The 22,370-nt window shown below is 39.7% G+C and overlaps 1 protein-coding gene across 6 annotated transcripts in view; it reads right to left on the bottom strand.

The window, feature by feature from the left end:
• adgrl2a (adhesion G protein-coupled receptor L2a) overlaps positions 1–22,370 on the bottom strand; it is a 90,112-nt gene that overhangs the window by 24,101 nt on the left and 43,641 nt on the right. For all 6 annotated transcript variants that reach the window (XM_040129106.1, XM_040129101.1, XM_040129105.1 and 3 more), the window contains exons 4-5: positions 16,722–16,831; positions 9,170–9,970 (exon numbers count right to left, since the gene is read on the bottom strand). In XM_040129106.1, coding sequence (XP_039985040.1) covers positions 9,170–9,970; positions 16,722–16,831 — 911 coding nt within the window. The remainder of the gene's footprint in view (positions 1–9,169; positions 9,971–16,721; positions 16,832–22,370) is intronic.

The following is a 22,370-nucleotide window of genomic DNA, read 5'->3' as shown; positions in this document are numbered from 1 at the left end:
AACTAGAGAGAGGGGGAAGGGGAAGATAGATGCACACAATGAAAACAATGACACGAAAATTCAGAAACAATGGGGCCAAGTTGTAGAAGGAGAAGACAGTTTTTGTCTTCTGGTGGATTGGAGGAGAGGCGGCCAGGCTGCAGGCAAAGCACCCCCATATCTATTGCCTCCACTGAATAATGGTGCTGGCTGATAGCCTCCCCCCCAAACACCCACACACCACTGCTACTATCACCATAGGCCCTACGGTGTGGATGAAAGGCTTCGGCACAGTTGAGCTGAAGGGAAATCGTCTTTGAGGCTGCCTGCTACCTGTGGCGAATTAGGCTCTATTGACCAGAGGAGATGTCTCTGTGTGCTCCCTCCTGGTGGGGGCTATAGAACTACATACACACAAACACACGCACACAAGCAGGTGACATGAAGGCGTACACAACTGACTGGCTGTTTTGACACTGAGCTGAAGGCAGATTTGGCTGGCTGGCTTCACCTCAGCCTCATCTTCTCTCCTCCCTCCTCCCCTACCTGTATCCTTTTACTCATCACAGTGAAATTCGCAACTGCACGGCCTGTCACAGCGGTTGAGAGACAACCTGTGCTTAGTGTCCTTTCGGCACTAGCATTTAGCTGGCTGGGAGAAATGCCCGTCTCTATTCTGCACCAATACCCTTTCATTGCTATAACCCTTGTTTTTTCATGACTCACAGAGAAAAAGTGAAAGCAATAGTAACTCAATAAACAAATTCCCTTGCAAATTTCTGGTTAAGTTTACACACTAAAACATGGAATGTTGAGGGAAATTAATGTGTGTCAACATAGTGTGTAAATTATTATCATTGTTTCTTGTTAAACATCTGGGTCAGGGTTGTTTGGCAAACTTCCAGAAGATTCCCAAGAAACTGTGGGGCCCTTTATAGGTTTCTCATTTCCAAACTATGAAAGATGATGACGATAAGGTCCCGGTCTCTATGGGTGGGAAGTTTAGAATCCAGACAGAAATAAAATGAAAATGAATCACTGTTTCTGCAGCATGATTTAAGATAAAGGGCTGGCAACTACAACCAATAAATCAGGGAGACGTCTGCTGTAATCCAAGCACATTCCTTTAGCATGTTAACTAACAACTGTATCTTGTCCACATCCCTCACTCGAGAGGACTGCTCGTCATGGCTGCGATGTCGAGCTCCATACTCTAGTCACATGTACAATTAAATCTCTTTGAAAGTTTTTTTTTCTTTTCCCTTCCTACCTGCCATCAGCAGTGAAACTGTGGAGGTTACTAATCTCTCCTAAATCTTTGGAGAGGGACTGCCCCATAGCAAACTGGATGGATTTAGCTTTGGGAAAGGGGCGTGAGGTGGATTTGCTGACCCGACGTCTGTGCTGCATGAGGCAGAAAAGCTGTGCTGGCATTGCTAAGAATTGTTGCTCTCAGTGTGCTCCATCATAGCGTACAGCTGTACATTAAAGAGCTTCATTAACAAGAAACATTATGAAAAGGACATAAGTAGAGGGGCTAAAATAATCCTGTTGGGAGGTTTCATTTCATGTTTGTGATGCAAACTAATCCTCTTTCCTGTGTGAAAAAGAGGCTAATGTGAATGTAGGCTAGGCTTCCCAGAGAGATTCATGCATAAACAATGCTGCCTCTCTGACCACTGGTGTTCCTTTGTACATAGCGTGTCGGCCCGTAATCCTGCCAGCAACACAATAATCTTATTACCTTTATGACATAGCTTGATTTAATTTAATCCAATGAAAGCTGGGAGGAATTAACCCATAAGTATTAAAATGGACACTCCTCTCAGGCAGTCACTTCTTCACACAGATGTCTAAGTGGATAAGTTTATAAGCGCAGACTGTGAGGGATGGGTACTGATCTGTTGGTAGTGCTGCTGCAGCCTTTTCCATACATTTTGTGATTCGTAACACGGACCAAATATTTTCCACTGTGGAAACAAATGCCTGACGCCACTGAATACTCTTTGCAATATTTCTTTGATTGTGACAAAAGAAGCAAATCCCACGTTTGGGCTGTACAGCCAAACCAGGACAGGCTCCTTGATTATTATGTCTCTGCTGCACTCAGCCCAAGGGGAACCTTCAATTAGCTGTCATATAGTGTGAGTGCATAGAGTGATATTCTCCAAAGTACCGGCAATAGTCAGGAACAGACTTATTCATATCGTGTTTGTGTGATTCGAAGGCCAGCACATTGTTGCACTTGAATGTATCTCTGTGGTTCTGTTATTACCACTGGGGTTATAGGTCCGGGATTGATGACAGACAATGAGACAAGAATCCAGGAGAGGAGCGTGGCTTTTCCAGCATTGTCAGAGCAAATGTATACACAAGACACACACACACGCACGCACGCACACACAAACACACACACACACACACACACACACACACACACACACACACACACACACACACACACACACACACACACACACACACACACACACACACACACACACGCACTCACATGCACAGATGAGACCAGGACTCTGTAGTCATGCTGGGTTGACAAATGAAAACTGACAGCGTGTGTGTCTTTTATATTATGCTTAATGGCTTCACTTTCAGTAGGCACTGCATGGTTGTTCATCAGGGTAATGTTTCATACACATTATCAGGTGCTTTTTATCTTGTGAGTGAGGGCAAAAAAATGGTGAGGGAACACACGCATTTAGCATTTGTTTCAGCTAATTTGCCACATAAAAGTTAACCAAAAGAATTATTACATCGCTCGTCCCCTCTTCTAGCCCTCGTCTGTCATGGAATAATCTCATGACGACGTGAAGGCTGTTTAGGAGATTTACTTCTTTGTTCCCATTTCTGTTGGGGGCTTATTTTTGTGCTAAGGTAAAAAAAATAAAAAAATAAAAAAATAAAATGAATAAAAATAAACAATCATGTCTTTTGTACACTGAAATGTGGCTCTTGGGTGGTAATCACCAAAAGGAACAGCAAAAGTTAACAAATCACTGGAACCTCTGTTTCTGCCATTAGTAGGAGGCCATGCTCAGTCTTTGTAAGGGGACTAAGAGAATCTGGAAAATAAATAAATAACCCATCAGCTTTCAAGTCATTCGACACAGAGCATGGGTTAACTGAAATAGGGCGTTGAACTATGAAAATCAAAGTGTAAATTATTCCTTCTGCTAGTGCTGCTGGTGAAATATGTCTTTTAAACATGTATTTTACTCAGTCCTCTCTGGATGCAGCAGTGCTTTTAAGTTCATAGCGAAATAGGGCTGTTCTTGAGTGTGAAATAGTGTGATGATTTATAATACGTTTGTGATGCATTTTGATATCTACCAATAATAACAATAATACACAAAGGAAATTGGATTACACGTCTTTCCCTCTGCACTGCATTTGTAGCTGTGGAGAGGAACATGGCGTATGATTGCTTGTGTATCAGCAGTAAATATGAAGAAAGCTGAGAGAAAATTCATATAATTTCCCATGAGTCATGTCCTTGTGAGGGTGTGTACAGTATACGTCCATGTCTTAGGGAACAAAAGCTAATAGCTGGATTATGTTATTTACTGCTGTCTTCCATATTTCTCTTTCCTACAATACAAATACATTGATTCATATGGGCACATGCAGGCAGGCAGAGTGCACTCCCACACGTACGCATGCAAGCACAGACACACTTATAAACACATGTATACATTCATATACATCCTCACACACAAAATGACACCAAAGTATAGAGAACAGACATAGCAGCTGCCAGACTACAGCCTACTTTTTTTCCCTCCTTGCAGCTTTCTTGGTACTGTACGTGCCTCAAATTTCAAGCATTAACTCTAAGTGTGCCGAGCTGACTGATATTCAATGCCATGCACACAGGAGGGTGTCCGTTTCAGGGGTGTTCATATACACTTGCACACGAATACACATCCAGTGAAGCTGCACATACACACATGAACACAGCTGTGTAACATGAAAAGTCGCGCACACCCGGATATACATTGATTAGAGAAACACAGACACACATAGACACAACAATCAGGCCTGTGTGAAATAAATCTCCTCGAAGTTGTGTGTGTCAGGGAGTGATGGGGGATCATTGTGATGTCTGAGTGATAATTCTTTTAATATGTCTTGTTTCACAGCCAGACAGTAATCAAACAAGAGACTGTGGATCCCAGTGTAACAATAATCACACCCACTCCGGTTTTTTTTTTCACATCAAATAACTCTTTGTAACATTCTAAATCATAACGCCGGGTTTACTGTCGCCCACACAGTTGCACATTGTCAGCCGATTATTTGGCCACGCTGTGCACAGTGGTTCAACATCAGAGGGTAAGACATTCCACGAGAAACGGTAACTAGCAGCTTGGGACTATGACAAAACATTATCATGCGGTGTGTTTTTGGATGAGGGATTGAAATAGTCTTCCTAGACTTGCAACAACTGGCCCTCATGTCTTACGATGTTCAGCGCTGGAGTAGCGGCAGAGATCATGATCGGATTTCAGAGGAAACAGGTGACCTCCTGACCTCATGTGCTGAATAGCATTTATTGCCACCAGACACTGGGTGGTTAGGTATTATCTCACGATATAATATCAGAGACATTGTGAACAAGACTGTAAATCCCCATCGTGGGATTTCCCCCCTTTTTATCGCCCCAGTTAAATTCACCCCTGTATCGTAAGCAGGAATGAGACCAGTGGGTCATGGTGTAGACAGATTAACGTCACACTATGTCATAAAATGGTGGTTAAAAAAGATACATGGGAGGAATAAAGAATGGAGGCTGGCATATAGGGAGATACTGTACTACAGCAGTGAAGAAGGGGGCCCTACACAGAACAAAGCTTAAAACGTTATTAGTAAGCTGGGTAAAAATTCAGGGATTTAAGGACACATTTAAGTGCTGAAAAAATGAGGGACTTGTTGAAGTAGCCTGTCCCTGCTATGCTACCATCGCACAGGCCTGCCACAAGTTAAAGGTCGGCAAATTTTAGAGGACTTTTACACTGCTAGGCTGTTTGACGCAGATTGTCTTGTACAGTGAGGTGTTTGCTTTGGTTCTGTTCCTGGCTGGCCAGGCTTATGTAGTAAGTCAACATCATTGTGATCCTGTTGAGTTTAGATCAACGGGGGAGAACGTGAGAAAGAACCAGAAAGAAGCTGTTTATATCAACAACTTTAACTGAGGTCTTTTATATCAGAAGCAATTCCCAACTCCACTTTTCAAGAAGTCAAAAGTCTAAGCTAAGGATTTACTTAAATCCCGTCATTCAGTGTGCACTGCTCTCATTGGGCATGACTTGAACAGTCTGACCTGGACTTTAGTTGGACTCCAGGAGAGAAGCCAAACAGACGCATATGTGTGGACATGCACGCAACAGAAATGCAAATGGTCAGATGTAAGACACAGGTCATGATTCTGGAGGAGGAGGACTACGAAGAACAGGCATAAGGAGGGAAAATAGAAAAAAAAAAAAGAGAGAGACAGTGACCAAAGGGAGGAAGACAGACAGAAAAAGCAAAACTGGCTGCAATAGAGAGATAATGAAAGATAGAGACAAAAAGATGGAAGCAGACAGATGAAGAAGTAACAAAGATGAGAATATGACAGGAGGACAGAAAAACGAAAACAAAAAGGATGATTTTCCACATCAATATCCTCTCCTTTCACACTGCTGTGTCCACTTTGGCAGCTGATGGGGGGGGCAGAGTTGGTGTGAAGGCAAACAAACAAATTGGCCATTTTAAAAACATCCTGATCCCTGTTCCTGCATCACTGCCTAGCATGTAGGAGACAGAAGTCTCTGCCATTTTACCTGACCACCTGAGATGGCTGTGAAGGCTTGATGTTGTTGTTGAGAGTATCCATCTCTCTCTCTCTCTCTCTATGTGTTTGTGTGTCTCTGTTTTCTCTCTAAATGTTGACATGCACAAGTTGACCTCTATGTGGGCACTGCAGAAGACAGGAATGAATCATGGTGATGCTTATTCGATGGCTGTATATTCATCAGACTATAAGAGGTAGGCTCTCTGGGGCGACTGCTAATTCATATGACTCACAAGCATCTGTAACAGCTAAACATTTTTGCATTGTAAAGCACTTTCACTACACACAACTAGGCATTGTTTTGACCACCTGCAGAGTTTCGTAAGCTAATTGTCAAGACGCGTCAGTGAGCCGTAGCTTATAATTTCAAACAAATTGGGTCATTTTCTTCCTTACGATCCCCACTTGCAAATGTATAATTTGAGGGTGCAGTAAAGATTGAAACTGCATGCAAATGTATTGACATTTGAACAATTAAAGAGGAGGTCTTGATTTGTGTGGGTGTTAACTGCAGTGCCGGGGGCTTTTATACGGAAGTGATTCAGAATCTAATTTTGCAACAAGGGATAAATAAAAGGTTTGCAAGGCTCACCTGTGTCCCATCGAGGCAGCGAGTAGAGTCTGTTTGTGCATACTTCTGGTAAAAAATAGCTTTGGATATGCTTACTTGGAGGTTTGAAGCCACATTTTAGAGCTTGGAATGAATAAACGGACCATAGAAATGGGTGTATAATGAGTTTTCTCTGGGAATACCTTATTTTCAATCAATCAATTTAATCATCTCACTTACAATATGCAACAAAAAAATATGTCTATTAGCTCCTGTATGCAAGAAGGAAAACAGGCATGGGGCCATGGTTAAATGAGTGGATTATTGCACTGTTCGTTAAAGCCAAAAGAGGGACTTACTGACCCATTTAATGTCCACTTCCAGTGGAGCCGCTTGTTGGATGTGACCCCATCTACTCCCCTATAATCCTACAAGAGATGATCTTCCCTCGACACGAACGACATTATTGGACTTGACAAGAACCCAACTATCTGTCACACAAGGTCTCAACATCACTTTGATGTGATTGCATTCCATGACGGAGGGAATCATGTGACAAACTTGTTTTTGCACTTGAAAAATCAGGAAAAAAGGAACTAGGAAGTACAGTGTACAATGGGAGGTGCATCCAGTATCAGTTTCAAACCCCACAATTTTTTTCCTCTGTACATACTTTAAAATTATCTTGAAGGAAAAAAAAAAACTCGTTAAATTGAAAAAATTCAAAAATATATATTACAAAAAATTAAGTATTAAAATATTGAAATTAAATTAAAAGTCAAAAAATTATCACAGCTCTACCATTAACAATGCTTTTTCCATGTTCATGTGCTGAGTCGTCACATGATGTGATTGCAATAATTTGAGCAAAGATGAAATGTCTTTTTTTTTTTTTTTTTTAAACAGAGCGCTGCCTAAAACACGCACCTTCAACTTTTAACACCACAAAAGCATTGTGATAGCTTGTTTCAGTGCCTGCTGAAGCAGAAATCAAGATATCACAACGAGGGCGGCCAGTGACAGCCAGAAAAAAAGTGCCTCCAATTTTTATGTGCCAACATCAGCCATGTGGGAGGACACGTTTATTGACGTCTTGATGATCATCCTGGGCTATTCTCCCTTCCACTCATCGACTGCAGATCAACATACATTAGTCAGCAGCAGGCCAGGCTCATGTCTCATTTGTCAAGAAGAGAGAACAGACTCCTTGTTGACATTAAAATAAAAATGTGTGAATACGGGAGCAAATACAGTAAGTCAGGTAGAGTACGTTTCTAAACATATTCTACAGGACAATATGTTTAGAAACCCAAAGGAACCCACTTTTTGAATAAACACTTGGAAAGTATGTTTCTCATGCACACAGAAAGGAATGTATTCTAATTTGAGGGCAGATACCTTAAATAAGACCATCAATTTCACTAACTGTAATTGGTGTCCATTCAACAAATGAATAAATCAATTGAGCGTGCAGCCTTTCTATACACTGCTTATTCCAAGAATCCATAAAAGCCAAGTTGAAAAAAAAAAAAAAAAAGCTACTGTGGAGGCTGTTGCTTGGCTGCTTAATCATCAGTTTACTGTATATAAAAACATAATGGCACCTAAAGACATGCTCAAATTTGTCATTTGTTAGCACAAAGGGTGATATTATGACCACTTTTACCGCAGCTGTCTGCAAATTTAAGACATTCCTTAGTTGTTCTAACTTTACTTGTCATATGCAAATATTTAATTTAAAAAATCTTTTAACTTCAACCATGCCATTCAGAGTTGGAAAAATAAAAAAGAATAATTTTTTTTAAATCTTGCTCCTCATGATTGTTGCAGTATTTTACTCCGTGCACCCACTGCATATTAATTTTGCTTTCAAACCTGGTCCATGTTCTTTTTTACAATGAAGCTTGCCTTGGTCTGGCTAGATTGATGCTGTTCCACTTGCTGCACCCAATTTAGCTGCCCTGGCCCATGTCATATCAATACAAAAGTGGAAGAGCAAGCACATTAATAAATACTGAGCTCTTGGATAATCTGTGGAAAAGTTTCTTGACCTCCATGGCTCATCACTGACTGCAGTGAACAATACGTCGGTGTGGACGGGATTAGGATAATTACTGTTATATTCTCATTGTAAAGACTATCGTATGCCTAGGCTAGCCTCCCCTCAGCTCTTGAGAGCTAAATTAAAAACATACACTGCAGCTATGACCCTGGATGATTGATCTTTCATCCTTGTGTCTGCCATCTTTTTCTCTCTTGAACGTTGGATCCTTACACTCCAACCACAGTTTGTGAAATATTTTTTTGTAATGGCCAATGTAGATTTGGGAGTTTCGGCTCCAGGCAAGGCCTTTCACCTGTCCAAGCATGTATGTTTGCAGATGTGAGAGTATATTTCTCTTTCCCTGTCTTACACACTCTAAAAAAAAGGGATATACTAGCAGGGGTCCCTCGAGCCTTAGCACCAGGGACTCAGGGAACACCCGGATGGTAAACCTCCCCAAGTCCCCGAGATACTGATCCCTTATGATATGGTAACTGGCTTCGAGGTGTTGTTTACCACAGAGCCCCACCCACCTCACGCCCCCCCCTCACCCCCCCACCCCGGTAACATATCTAGCACTTATTAGATTCTAAATTAAAAATCAGTCAGCTGTGACACTTGATACATAGATGGGGAATACCAAAGGATAATCGAAGTGCTCTTGACAGCAACTAAATCACGCGTTCAGCAGTGCAATTTAACATTATTGTCTGCAGGAGAAATGTTTGGGGGGCTGGGTTCTTACCATGTGCTGGATCAGGTGGTCCAAACTCCAGATTGTACCTCAGGATGTAAAAATTATTCCACACATAGAGCTGGTTATCTCGCGGATTGTAATCCACAGCTGCAATGTACTGGTACTGGTTGGGAAAGTGGATATCAACGTATTCCCCACGATTCTGTTTGGTATTGTAAATGTAATCGATCAGGCTCTTGCTGACCTCGCTTTCATTGTCTTCATAGGTGGAGCGGACCACATACAGTACTCCACAAACCATGAAGGCATTGGAGGCTGAGCGCTTATCATAGGTTGTGTCCCAGGTTGCCTCAAAACGTAGTGTGTAAGGGTTCAACTGGCTGATTACCATCATCCCGTTGTTCTGCTCTGTGGCATAGATCACCCATAGCCCGTTCTCATCTACTGCCAGATCAATATCTGTTTTACCACCCCACTTGTAGGGCGACGTGTCGTGATAGTTGGCATTATTGATGATCGCTTCACCACTTTTGATTCGAGTCCGCAGGTCAAACTTCACAATGTTACGCGTACGTTCCTTGTTGAAAAACACGGCCCCATCGTAGACCACGAATCCAGTCCCATCCACCCGGTGGGGCAACTTGTAGGTGATGGTTTGCCGGGCATTTTGGAAGTCATCCAGGGAGGAATACTCAAAGAGAGTGTCTGTCCTATAAGGAGTCCAAGGCATGAAGTAGATTTTGTCACCGGCTTGCAGCGGGTCTTTGCACCAGGCACCAGCTTGCTGCTCCACTTCAAATAGAAAGGAAGGATCACCGACAGCTTTCAGAGTCCCAGGACAAAGAAAAACTAGTAATGGGAGAAGAGTAGAATAAAAACAGGCACAGGTCAACATGTGAAAAATAAGACCACATAAAACTACATATAATACCAGTAAAATCTCTAATGCCTTCATTTTGTTTTATAGGTTGTCCACGAGGAGCGGGGACAAACACATTAAAGAGTGGCCAAAACACAACTAACAGCTACAGCCAATATTCACAAGCAGTATAAGGATTTTAGTTTTGTGCATAGAAAGAAAAAAAGAAATAGGAAAGTTATTAAGCATAATGTTTAAATGTATAAAGTAGTCTGAAACAAAAAGAAGTTTGGCCTCATAGACATTTACTGTTGGGAATAGAACACAAATGAGGGGAAATAGAACAGAAACAAAACTTAACAAAACAATTGGTCCTGTAAACAACAACTAAAGTCACATGGCAAGAGACGGGAAAGGTTATGAGAGAGCAGGAGTCGACAGAGTCTGCAAAATGTTTGTGTGCATGTGTTTCGGTGACACCACCTTTTCTATGGTATATACCTGAAAGGCTTGTTATTACGAAGTGGTGCAAATGTCACAACTTAAAAAACTTTCATTAAGGGTCTCTTGAGGTGTTTTGGTTGTTGCTCTGAGGCAAAGGAGGCATAAGAATCAACAGAGAAAAGAGAAGCAAGTGATCATGTGAGAATAATGGGGAGAAGAGTGTGTGTGGGGGGGCCTTGGAGAGCAAAGGGACAGTATAAAGCAATAGCTTGAAAAAGGGCCAAGAAGCACTGTTACCATGGCATGCTATGGAAAAGGGTTTGGAAGCCAGGCAATATGAGATTCTGCTGAGTTGAGAAAAGGACCCAGGGAGAATGAGGACAGGAAGTCCCTATGGACTGCAGCCAATACACCCCCATTTATATATTTTGGCTGCTTATGTGCTGTCTTTTTTATGGCCAGCTTTACTTCTCTTGTTGCACTATACTGGTCATTACCATTGCAGCTGGGGGATTCTATGGATAACGTCTGCGATGGGTTTGTAGGGACCACCATGGGAAAATAGGTAGTTTACAACCAGATGCCACAAAACAAGGAGCTAGGGTTTGGATCGTGTCTGTTATTTACCTTTTTGCTCCACTTCTATTTTAAGCGTTGGAAAAGAGAATGAAAGGGGTGCAAGGGGAAAAAAAGAGATTAATATGAATTAACTGTCATCGCTATGATTACATATGCAGAAACACGTTACGAAACATGGACAAGGACAGGTACACCTATTTAGAGAAAGCAGGAAAGTTGAGAGGAAGTTGAAACACAGCCGCCAAGGTCCTGACTTAGAAAAAGGGTTACATTAGAACATTGAGAATGGTCTGATCACATCTTTCACCATGACCAATTGTCACAACTGGTTTATAGCACAGTGGTGGATGGATTTTTTATTTGATAGAATGCCAACTACCTCTGTCTACGTACTATCATCATTGGCATAACTTCAGTCAGGTTCAACTTCTGACATTCAAAGGTAATGGATAATTGATTTTTGTTTGATACATAGGAAAGCAATTCTGGGTCAAGTCAAGAGAATGATCTCTCTTTAATTATAAATATTGTAAAAATGATATTATGTTAATAAACAGCTATTACAGCTGTAAAGTGTGATTCACTGCATCATTTCAAAAATGTATGTAAAATATGATTTCACTTTGAAAGCAAATTGGTGTGGCTTTAAACTGTCTCTTTAAATCTACCCACCACCATAAACCAGGCCTACTGCTGTGAAAAAGACAGTTGTCAGTTTTTTCGTTTTTTAAAAATAAAATAAAATTTAGAGTAGTGGATACATCTTTGTTGTACGTAAAATAAATAAATAAAAGATTTTAATACAATAAAGATGCCATTTTACCATTCTGGATCAATGTGACACCAGACTAATAACATCAAGTCCCTGCATAATATTAATCTTACTTAGTCATTTGTACAGAGAAAAAACAACCCAACTATGGCTTTATCGAGGAAGCAGTTAATCAGTGTAAATCACTGGAGCAAAATACATTAATACAGACTATGTGCACTCATTGGTGAAACATGTATTTAATTCCATATTCCACAACACTGTGTGTAATTTGTTGAGTTATGTTGTGCTTTACAAATATACAAATCAGCTATAAATGAGCCAACATGGGAACATTCAAACAAGGCACTCTGAAGTCAACTACGCTAAGAATTATTACCCAGTCCATTAATTTGAGATGTCAGTGGCTGATTTATAAAACATATCACAAGACTTGAAAAGTACAAAAGAACACCATGCGCTTTAGCATTGCATGAAAAGCACCAGCTTATTTTTAACTGCAACAGTAAGACTGAAAATGTATAGAAAAAGTATTTACGTAGATTCTACATAGATGCAAAATATTCTTCCGAAAAGACATGTTTCTCAGGTTAGTCTTAAGCCTAGGTCAGAATATAGACTGTCAGAGACAGTTCATTTTAACAACTGCATGCTGTTCAATTACCAAGTTGCTGACAAAATGTGAGGGAACAACGATGGGTATCACATTAGAAAAATAAATTCAGTCATTCATTGACACCTCTCCTTACTAATTTACGTTTACATTACATTTACATTTACTCATTTGGCAGACACTTTTATCCACTAAAAGTTCAGTACAGAACACTAAAGCTTCAGTACAGTAGGAGGCCTTGACGTAAGTACTAAGCACTCTGAGTACTAACTGCTTAGTACTAGATCTATTCAAAAGACAAAGTGCAAAGAGATGAAGTAAAGAAGTGCGCTGAGAGTGTGCAGTAAGTGCTAGTTAGGCATGTGTACTATATGTACACAAAAGCTTGACAAAAATATTACAAATAATGCTATGCCTCTTTTTATTACATGGTATAGAAGCTATTTAACTGAGAATTTGGTTTCATGAATTTAATTGTCATGAAACATCTTTATTGTAATTAATAAGTAATTTCTACTAATGTGGACTGATTTGGGCACATTGCTATCTGACACCACTTAATTTGAGATTTATTATTTCAACAACACAGTAACAGAGTTTTGACTGCATAAAGCAGCTCTTCTGCCCTTGATCTAAGCTCCAATTTGTTTTTCGTTGCATCCTTCTTAGGTTTCAGTCTCAGATGGCTTTACAATACACAGGCTCATATATTGAAATACTAAATGTATACATTTTGGGCCAGTTTACACCATGGGATAATTTGAGCAATTTACGAATTAGGATCCCCTTGAATCCTGCAAGTCTCAAGCACCAATTAGTGCAGGTTCATATCAGAATTTGAATCTTTTATAATTGTTAAGTCTGACCTAGGCTTCAATGGCAAAGAGAGATTCAGAAGGATCCGTAAACAAACGGCACGCCATTCTGCAGAAGAAATTCAAGTGTTTTGCAGCTAATCAAGAGATAAAACATGGATAGGAAGCAAATAAATTAACAACAGTTGAGTTCTCAGAAGCTGCCTCAGCCACATAAAACAGAGGAGCTGAGAAGAGGACAGAGTGTGAATAGATGACGTGAAGGAAATCTGGAAAGAAAAGGAGAACACATGACGGAAGACCTGATGACATTAGTGGAAATATAAAACTTGAAATAGCAATCAGTGTGATCAGAAATCGGTCAGTGGATGAAGAGAGTGAGTCAGATAGCCAAGGATGTTTCCTGCAGATTGCACAAGGGAAGGGAAGAGAGTCAGTCACTTTTAATATAGCAACATTAAAACAAACATACATGAGACACTTCCCAACATACACTAACACCCAAGACCCCAAATGTTTCCCACTAAACAGTTGTGCTAGGCAATTTCTGCTTTCTACAAACTATTACTAGATTACTAGACAAATTATGAAGACTATTATTTATCACTGTTAAAAAAGCAGGTGTTCCATCTTGATATGGATGGCCGTCTGCCGTCAACTGCAGACTCAGTTGGTGGATCCAGTGTTAAATTAAAGCACCATGTAAACTGCAGTGAATAAAAATAAGGGATTAAAAGTGAATACAAAAACAAAAACACCAAAGGGGACCCAAAACTCATGCTGTTATAGCTTAACTTCAATTTTCATAATCTGGTCATCACTGTCACATGGAGCCAAGGGTTTACTGGCATTAGCATGTGATGAAAAACGAAAATATTAGCACTGAGCACTGTTTATGCCCACTGGCATGATTCTGCGGTTTCACAAGGGTGGAATGGGGATGGCAATTTTTACTTTTTTTTTTTTTTTTTTTCCTTCCTCACCATTTCAAAATAGCTTGCACAGAACAGGCTTGTTAAAGAAATGTCTTGGTTTTTATGTTGCCTCACTCAAGCAATTACTAGAGCCAATTCAGAGGGTGACTCAGTGGCAGGTTAAGGAAATTTACATCCTTTGCTGGAACATGGAGATTATGTTGCTAATGAGGTCAGTTCATGACAAGAACAAAATTATGAAGCCAAAAGGATGAAATGGTGGAAATGTAGGCAACTTGTTGCAAAGGCCACTAGCACAGAAGTGAAAAAATCCAAAATTGCTTTTGTGATTATGCAAAGGCTTAGACAATGGTATACATTAATTAAATACCACATTACATTCAGTCTGTGGCAAAAAAAAAAAAACCCGACTGTTTATGACATTATGTTATTACACTGCTTGTTGTATTTCATGGGAAAGATAGACTTTGAAGGCAGTGGTTATTATTCAAAATGAGGACACTGTCTGCGTCTTGTCGTTGATCAGCTTAATGGGGATTTAATATGTTTTCTTGCAAAACAACTTCTCAAGTCTTGTCTCCCAGCAAATCCAGGGGATCCTAAGCTCCTGATCCACTGCAATGTGTTCAATCACAAATCTTGGTATTTGGCATGTGATCTATTCCTTCTGAAAACTAGAAAAACTGCAGTAAGGTCTTTGCTATCCCATCTGAAAAATGTAGGAAAAGTATGCTATGGTGTGGAAAAATTATGTAAATCTTCCCTTATGTTTGCCTTTTTCTGCGTTAGTCTGACCCTACAAAATGATCTGGGTTATATGGGTTTTATTCTGGAGAAGACGAGACAGAGGGTCTGTGAGAGGAAAGCAACAGAACATGGAACTTGCCTATAAATCACAATCTATCACAGTTTACAACAGGGCTTGAGTGGGAAAGGGTGGACTGGGCTTGTGTGGACTGGATCAGACTGGGAGAACACTAAGCACTTACCAGGGCAGTTGCGATACGATACATTCTGTGTTCTTGGTCCTATTCTGGTTGGGCATGGACCTTGAGAAGCAAAAAGACGGGGCTACAGACATGCATATTTGAAACTGCTTAGAGTGAAGTGAGGACCTGTTTGGAATTGTTTTTGTTAGACAGACTTTGCCAGAACTGGGAGTCCATGGGCAGAAGTTTATTTTTCACCACACAATGGCAGTCTCAACTGTCTCCTTGGTGGAAGAGGGAGGCAAGAGACAATCATAACAGTGGGTGGACATGAATGCACCTTGAGGCTAATCCTACTATTAAGGTTTGAGATAACACATCGAGACACGGGATCAATACTTCACTTAACTAGGGGGCAAGTAAAAAAAAACAAAAAAGCAAAATAAAAAACAGGCAGTTAGGCGTTTAAGGTAGAAGCTACAGGATTTGGCTTTGCTCAATAAAGTGGCTAAAATACTCATTATTGCTTATTCCATTTTTAATTACAGGTCCGCAAAGCCTCGGAGAGGTTAACCTTTAAGTTTTAATGAATTTCACTATCACTAATGATGTTCACTAATGCATTCTGATTTAACACTGAGGGTAACATCTTAGACAGGTATATTGGTAATGAGCAATGTAGAACTGATGTGTTTAAATATAAAAAGTACTGTAGAATAAAGTTGGATTATTTATATTTGGGCTTAATTTCCTTTTTCAGTGGATTTGAAACTGAAACAGATCTATAAAAATCAGTGTACAAACTATTCTGAATCTACAAGAGCTGCCAAATACTTTCTTCCCATCAATCCCTCTCTATTTATTTCAGCTCCACCTGATTAGTGATTCTGGCAATTCATGTAAATCTTTGTCATTAATCAGTTTGTAAAGGTTACACGGGGGAATTTCCTTCACAAATTGCAAATGAACATGGCAGCTTAAAGGACAAAGGGGAATTTTAATGCAAAGGGCAATCTAAAGATTGTTTGGGATCTGAATGGCAATGAATATTTTAGCATCCACGAAGGAGACAAAATGTTAACACTATCTCTTTAGATGAAATATTACCTTGTTGACTTACGACTGGAGCCATTCTGTTCTGTTACATAATGAAACATCTGTTAACATATTTCAACACCTGTTGTATGGATGTATATTAAGCCATCAAGGTGAGCTGTGTTTTCGCCTGATAGACTTTGCCGTACAAGACTTGAGTAATGAAACACTGGCTTGCCATCATGTAGAGTCAGCATGACTTCCTCTACCCTCCTTATATTCTGCTACCTCATAACCAGGCTCGTTGATGCGCTGGAAACATGGTGAGCACATCAATAATAAAGGCAGTACAGAAAAGGACCAAAGGGTTTTACAGGTCGTATTTCATGAAAAGTTCATGGTGTGACACAGACTGAAGATGAGAAAGAGGAAAATGGAAGGTGTTGCAGACGAAGAGAGTAGAGTGTCTGGACAAGGCAGAGGGAAGAAATGGGACAGGGTATGATATGAGACAGAGGAGAGAGAGAGGGCAGAGAAGAAGGGAGTAACTAAGGATGTGAGCGTGGGGGAACGGGAAGGAGGGAAAGTGTTCGATTCATGACAGAAGGGATATACTTACTGTAGGGCACACACTCATACTGGACCTCCAGGTATTTGTATGTCCCTGGGCAGGGGTCAGGGAAGACATCTGAACCTGTGATCACAATGCACTGGGTCCGATTGTTGCATCTGTCAGGTGTAAAGAAAAAAAAACAAACAAAGAAAAAGAAACCAATTTAACAACAATATTTTTTGTGCCTAAATATATCCATACTAGTAAATACAAGTCAATCACAGAAGGCATCAAATGCAAAAATGTCAAAACACTGTGCACATGTGGAGCACAGACTCTTCAATAATGCATAAATAAATGTTCTTAATTCATGTTCAGGCAGAGAAATGTTCAAATTCATCCACAAAGAAGCTGGCAGAGTAACACTGAACAAAAAGGATGGTGAATGGCTGTTACCACTTAGCATTGCTATTTAGTCTGCTAGCAATAAAATCAGGGCCAACGCCATTGCTTTTAACTCAGTGCTTGCGTATTGGGTCTTCTCAGCTATGTGTATAGCGTAAAAGAGATCCTTTGTGTGCTGTACTATTCTCTAGGTCTTTTTCAAGAGCTTGGATAATCTTTCTGACTTTGTATAGACCAATGGAAAAATCCTAAAAAGGCTCTGCAGCATTTTTCCCCCCCTTGCCATAATGCAACATTACCTTTCTAGTCAATAACTGGCCAACAATGTACAACATTCCATGGTCTCTGAATGAATCTTTCAGTTTCAGACAGTTTTGTGTTTCATTTCTTCTGCAAATTTGTCCCCGCTAATTGTGGTCAAATCAAATCCAAACTATCTCCTGCATGTGTGTGTGTGTGTGTGTGTGTGTGTGTGTGTGTGTGTGTGTGTGTGTGTGTGTGTGTGTGTGTGTGTGTGTGTGTATCTGGTGTTATTCATCTCTCTCATAAAACTCTGAATGAAATGAAATTTGGAATTAAATTGAATGTACACGTGCAGCACAAATCAATGCAATAAATACCAATGGAAACAAATAAAGCCTTATTCAGACTGGACGACAACTGCGTGGGGACCTCATGTGATTTTACCCCCACATCATCGTTTGGTGGGGTGCATTTCGGATAAACAAAGTCTGTGTGTTTCACTCAAATGTCCCGACGAATTGATTTGAGCTTGCTCCTTCTCTGAATGTGTCCCCATGCTGAGTAGCTACAGGAGCCTCTAGAATCTGCACCCAAAATGCCATCAAAGGTCTCATTAACGATTCCCACTGCAGCCTCCATAATTTTAGACCCGGAAGAGCAGAAAATACTAAAATAATCGAAGCGTCTTTTTAAAGATTTAAAATGATCAGACAGAGCTCTGTGTGTAGCAAAATGTGTGTAATTTATGTTACATTTTTCAGATTCAGATTAAGATTAAGAGAAGACCGACTGTACTTATTTTTTATGAGAAATCACATGCAGGTTACACTCCAGGGCAAACACGGCACGAAATTATATTTTGTATGATAAAAACCCCTACGTTTTTGCTATTGCATTTTTTTATTTTTATACTTTTTTGTAATTTCACCGGTCCCTTGCAGCTGTGTCAAAAGTTAGTTCTAGTCCCTGCCTTTAACATCTGGAGAGCAGACATTCTAATTGAGCCTGTGGTGTGCTCTGAGTCCCGGGGAATTGCAGGTGACCACCCTTTTGCTGTACTGAAATCGTGATAATGACATCAATACCCCGAGCAGGCTGTATTTGCTACCAAGGGGACTTAAAATACTATTGGCAAGATGAGGAGCCAGATCAATAACTCTGTTCTGCTGATTTAGCAGGGCCCAGAGATGATATTTATTTCTTCTTATCACAAGCCTGTGCGGCCATTTGCAGCAGATCATTGGAAAACGTATTACTGGTTGCATTGTATTGTGCTTTGGGTTTCGCCTTTGCTTTGGGCTGCTGAGGTAATCACTGCTCTGTGTCCAAATGTTATTAATATAATATTAGGTAGCGCAGTGGAACAGTAGGGAGTCTAGGTGTACAGCACCAAACAGAGACAAGGGGCAGGAAATTGCTGCTCTTCAGGCTTCAAATTGAAAACAACCACAACTTAGCTGCATACCATGAAAGCATGCAGTATATTGTATCCAGCAACTTAAACAAACGGCTCCTGTGTTCAAATGAAAAACCCACTACATCACAATGACGGCAGGAAACGGAATTAGCCATTACTGCTTCCGTTGCTACTTCTAAGCAATTCATCTCCCTCTTTCTCCTGTTGTAATTCTTCCAGTCAGCATGTATGCCAAATAAAATAATTCATACATTTTTTTCAAATACATTTGACAGAGAACAATTTTTTTTTTTGTTGCTTCTGGCAAATTTTCAACAGTATATTATATCACATAGCCATTTGTGTTATGTATTTGAAAAAAATTTGTGAACTATGTGTGAAAAAAAGGATTTTTTTTTCAAATACATTTCAGAAAGAACACACAAAAAGGTTGGGGTTTTTTTTGTTTTTGTTTTTGGCAATGTTCAGTGTATTAAATCACATAGCCATATTAACACACATTTGTGTCTACGTCTCAGTGTGCATCTGTGTTCAGTGAAAGTCTCAAGGCGCATTTCACTTTATTAATGATGTATTGTATGTATTAATGATAATGTGATATAAGATGAGAGTATCAGCATATTGTATATGTTTTTATGGAAATGAATTACTGTTTTGGAATTAAAACACACCTAATGCTGCGCCAATAATGCGCTACTTGTTATTGTAGGTATATTTCATGACTTTTCAGTACTTTCCATATATTATATGGTCACTTTGATGATTCTCTCCCGTTTGCTCATGCATAAGCAGATAATGCAGGAGCAATATAAATTACAGTGGTTTATCTAACAGATTCCAGTGAGACCAGGAAATGAATGTCTGATTTATTTTAGGCGTATGAAACAGAATGATATCAAAAATAAAATTCATGATACTAATGAGACATAGACCTGCCATTTATTCTCAGGCAAATCTATTAAAAAACAGGACATAAGCACTGATGGAAAAAAAAAAAAAAACCCTCATATTTCTTTTGAAACAATGTTGACATAAGTGTTGATAGCTCTTTCTGATATATTGCCCTAATTTTAGAGCTGTGGAGCAGGGGCGCCCTGATCTATGGGATTTCGTGACTGTGATTCCATCTCATCTGTGAAACCTCAGGCATCTCCTGAGACCAATTGAAAAGAGCCCTAATGACTTCTTCTATGCATAGACCTAGCCCTCAGATTGAGAGAGCGCATGTAATTGAAATTCCTCCCATAAAAAGTTCAGCATTTGGGCTTGCCAGGGCACAGGTCTCAAAGTGCACACTAATTAAATACATGTAAAATATGATATCTCTGACTATCTTTTGATAGTCTGAGGCTATATAGTAATTAATCATGAACATAATGAATATTAAGTCAAAGGAAGCTTTTCTCCACTTTTCTCCAGAGTGAAACATTCTATTTCTATAAATACCTTGATTGCTCAACAGGATTTTACTTAAGCAAAAGTGGAACGAGTTCGAAATTGATTTTATCCAGTACTGAAAGAGAAAGTACAATGAGCCACTTGGAAAAGGAGCTCAATATTAAATACATTTAAGCAGAAATTTTTGGAAGTTACCATATTTGTGGCGGGGGCGTCATCTAATTGTTTGGTCATATTCCTGTTTTAGCTCATGTCAAGGAAAATATACAATGTACATCCGAGTGAAAGAAGACATATTCATATTTTTTCATATCTTTGGTTGCCTCCATTTTCCCCATCGGCCTGTTAATCACACTGAAGTATTCCAAATTTAATCCAATCATATCTCTGACATTTTGGGAGAGGCAGACATCAGTACAATTTGAGTGTCATAGAAAATGCTACTTGGATTTGATGCATATCTCCTTTAAAAATGAGCACTCCCTGCTGACAGAGGGAAGGGGTGCGATAAGATGCCATGAGGGTGTAACTGATAGCATTCCTGATACCATGTATCCATATGCAATTTAACCTTTTCCACTGCCATCATAAAACATGTCAGAGGAATAATTGTACATGAGGATAATGTGCTAAATGAATAATAAATAGTCTTGAGTAAGAAAAATGCTACAAAATGTATTTCCACTAATAAATGTAGTAAAAGGCTTCACTTAATTCTAAAGACTGCCCAAACCATAAATCACTGTAATTCCAATCTGGTTTCCACTAATCCATTTCTCATAATACATAAAATGTCATTTTAATCAATGATGCTGTGTATGGTAGAGCAATGTAGGCTTTGCTTAGGCGCACTACTCTAACCTGTGTAAATGAAATATTTTAACTTTAGTTTATTTATATGTACAGTACATATCATGGTGACAATTCTTTAAAAATCTCATGTTAATGTGTTGATTTAAAAAAAAAAAAAAAAAAAAATCGAAAATCCAATTATAAATCAGTCCAAACCTCAATGCTTGGTCTACCAAGCCATGGGTTGCTTTTGCAAACAGTCTGTACAGTAAAAAAAAAAATGTATCTGAGCAGTTGCAAATACTTTACCCAGTAGTTCACATGTAAACTACTAAATTACTTTACAGCTTTGATTGAATGAATCAATAATCAATGGAGAAAAAAAAAATCTAGTTTACACCTTTCAATGCACTGCTTTTAAATGGAACCAGTGTGGTAAGTCGAGGTCTTTAATAACCATTTAAAGTTGCTGATATGACGCGCTGCTCATGTAACAAGACCAGTTAAACTAAGGATAAGATGCTCCTCGTTTGCCAAATCCTAGATTGCTTTAACCCACTGCCCAATTTTTTACACTCCATAGAGTTCAGGAAGCCTAAGCAGCCACTTGGAATTTATAATATAAAAAAATTGCAGCAGCAACAAAAACAATCGCTGTGTAACTGGAGGAGAAAGGCGACATGAGTGAGGGGAGCACATTACAGAAAAAAGGCACAATGTACTTCCTGGTGCTCCCAGTCTGAATTTCAATCAAATTAGCATCTCTTAAACTCAAAGTGACCCGTCTAGCTCCATTTCATCTGAAATGCTGATGAGGTTCATGGCACAATTATCAAGGCAGACATCTCTCTCAAGAGGCAAGCCTGTTGATAGCAGACAGGCCACTGAAAAATGAAATTATTTCCAGGGCCACAGAACGGCAGCAAACTAAACAATCTGTTGCAAACAGGACACAAAACACACCCACATACACCACACACGCACGTACGATGTTAAACCATCCCAAATACCCGAATATTTAGACCATTTTCAAAGGGGGTGGCCCAATAGTGTTTCAGGAAATAGGTCGTTAGAAATTAACCATTAGCATCCTGCTTTCAACTAGAGGTCTGACCCAATATCCGGGTAAGACGTCCCAGAAACTTGTAATTACTGTCATATGCTTGCATTTATGCTATATTTACTGGAGTTGCCAATGGTACTCAACGGGGGGATTCCAGGCTCTTACAGAGTCAGGGGGATGGCTGTCTGACTCACATCCGTCCATCAGCTATTGATTTTTCAACCAGCAAACGTATACCGTCATGCCACTGAAGTCAGCGGAAATACTATTGTGACATTCTGCAGGTCGAGATATGACCTTTATAAGACAGCAGAATGCAATGGTAGCACAGCCAAGCATGAAGCCAAAGCTACACAGGAATGACTTAAAAACATCAATGATAGTGTCACAGTCCAGA

This window comes from Xiphias gladius, chromosome 6, assembly GCF_016859285.1.
Source record: "Xiphias gladius isolate SHS-SW01 ecotype Sanya breed wild chromosome 6, ASM1685928v1, whole genome shotgun sequence".
Lineage (NCBI taxonomy): Eukaryota > Metazoa > Chordata > Actinopteri > Istiophoriformes > Xiphiidae > Xiphias > Xiphias gladius.
Note: the sequence above shows the minus strand (reverse complement) of the source record. Positions and strands in the feature narration are given on the sequence as shown.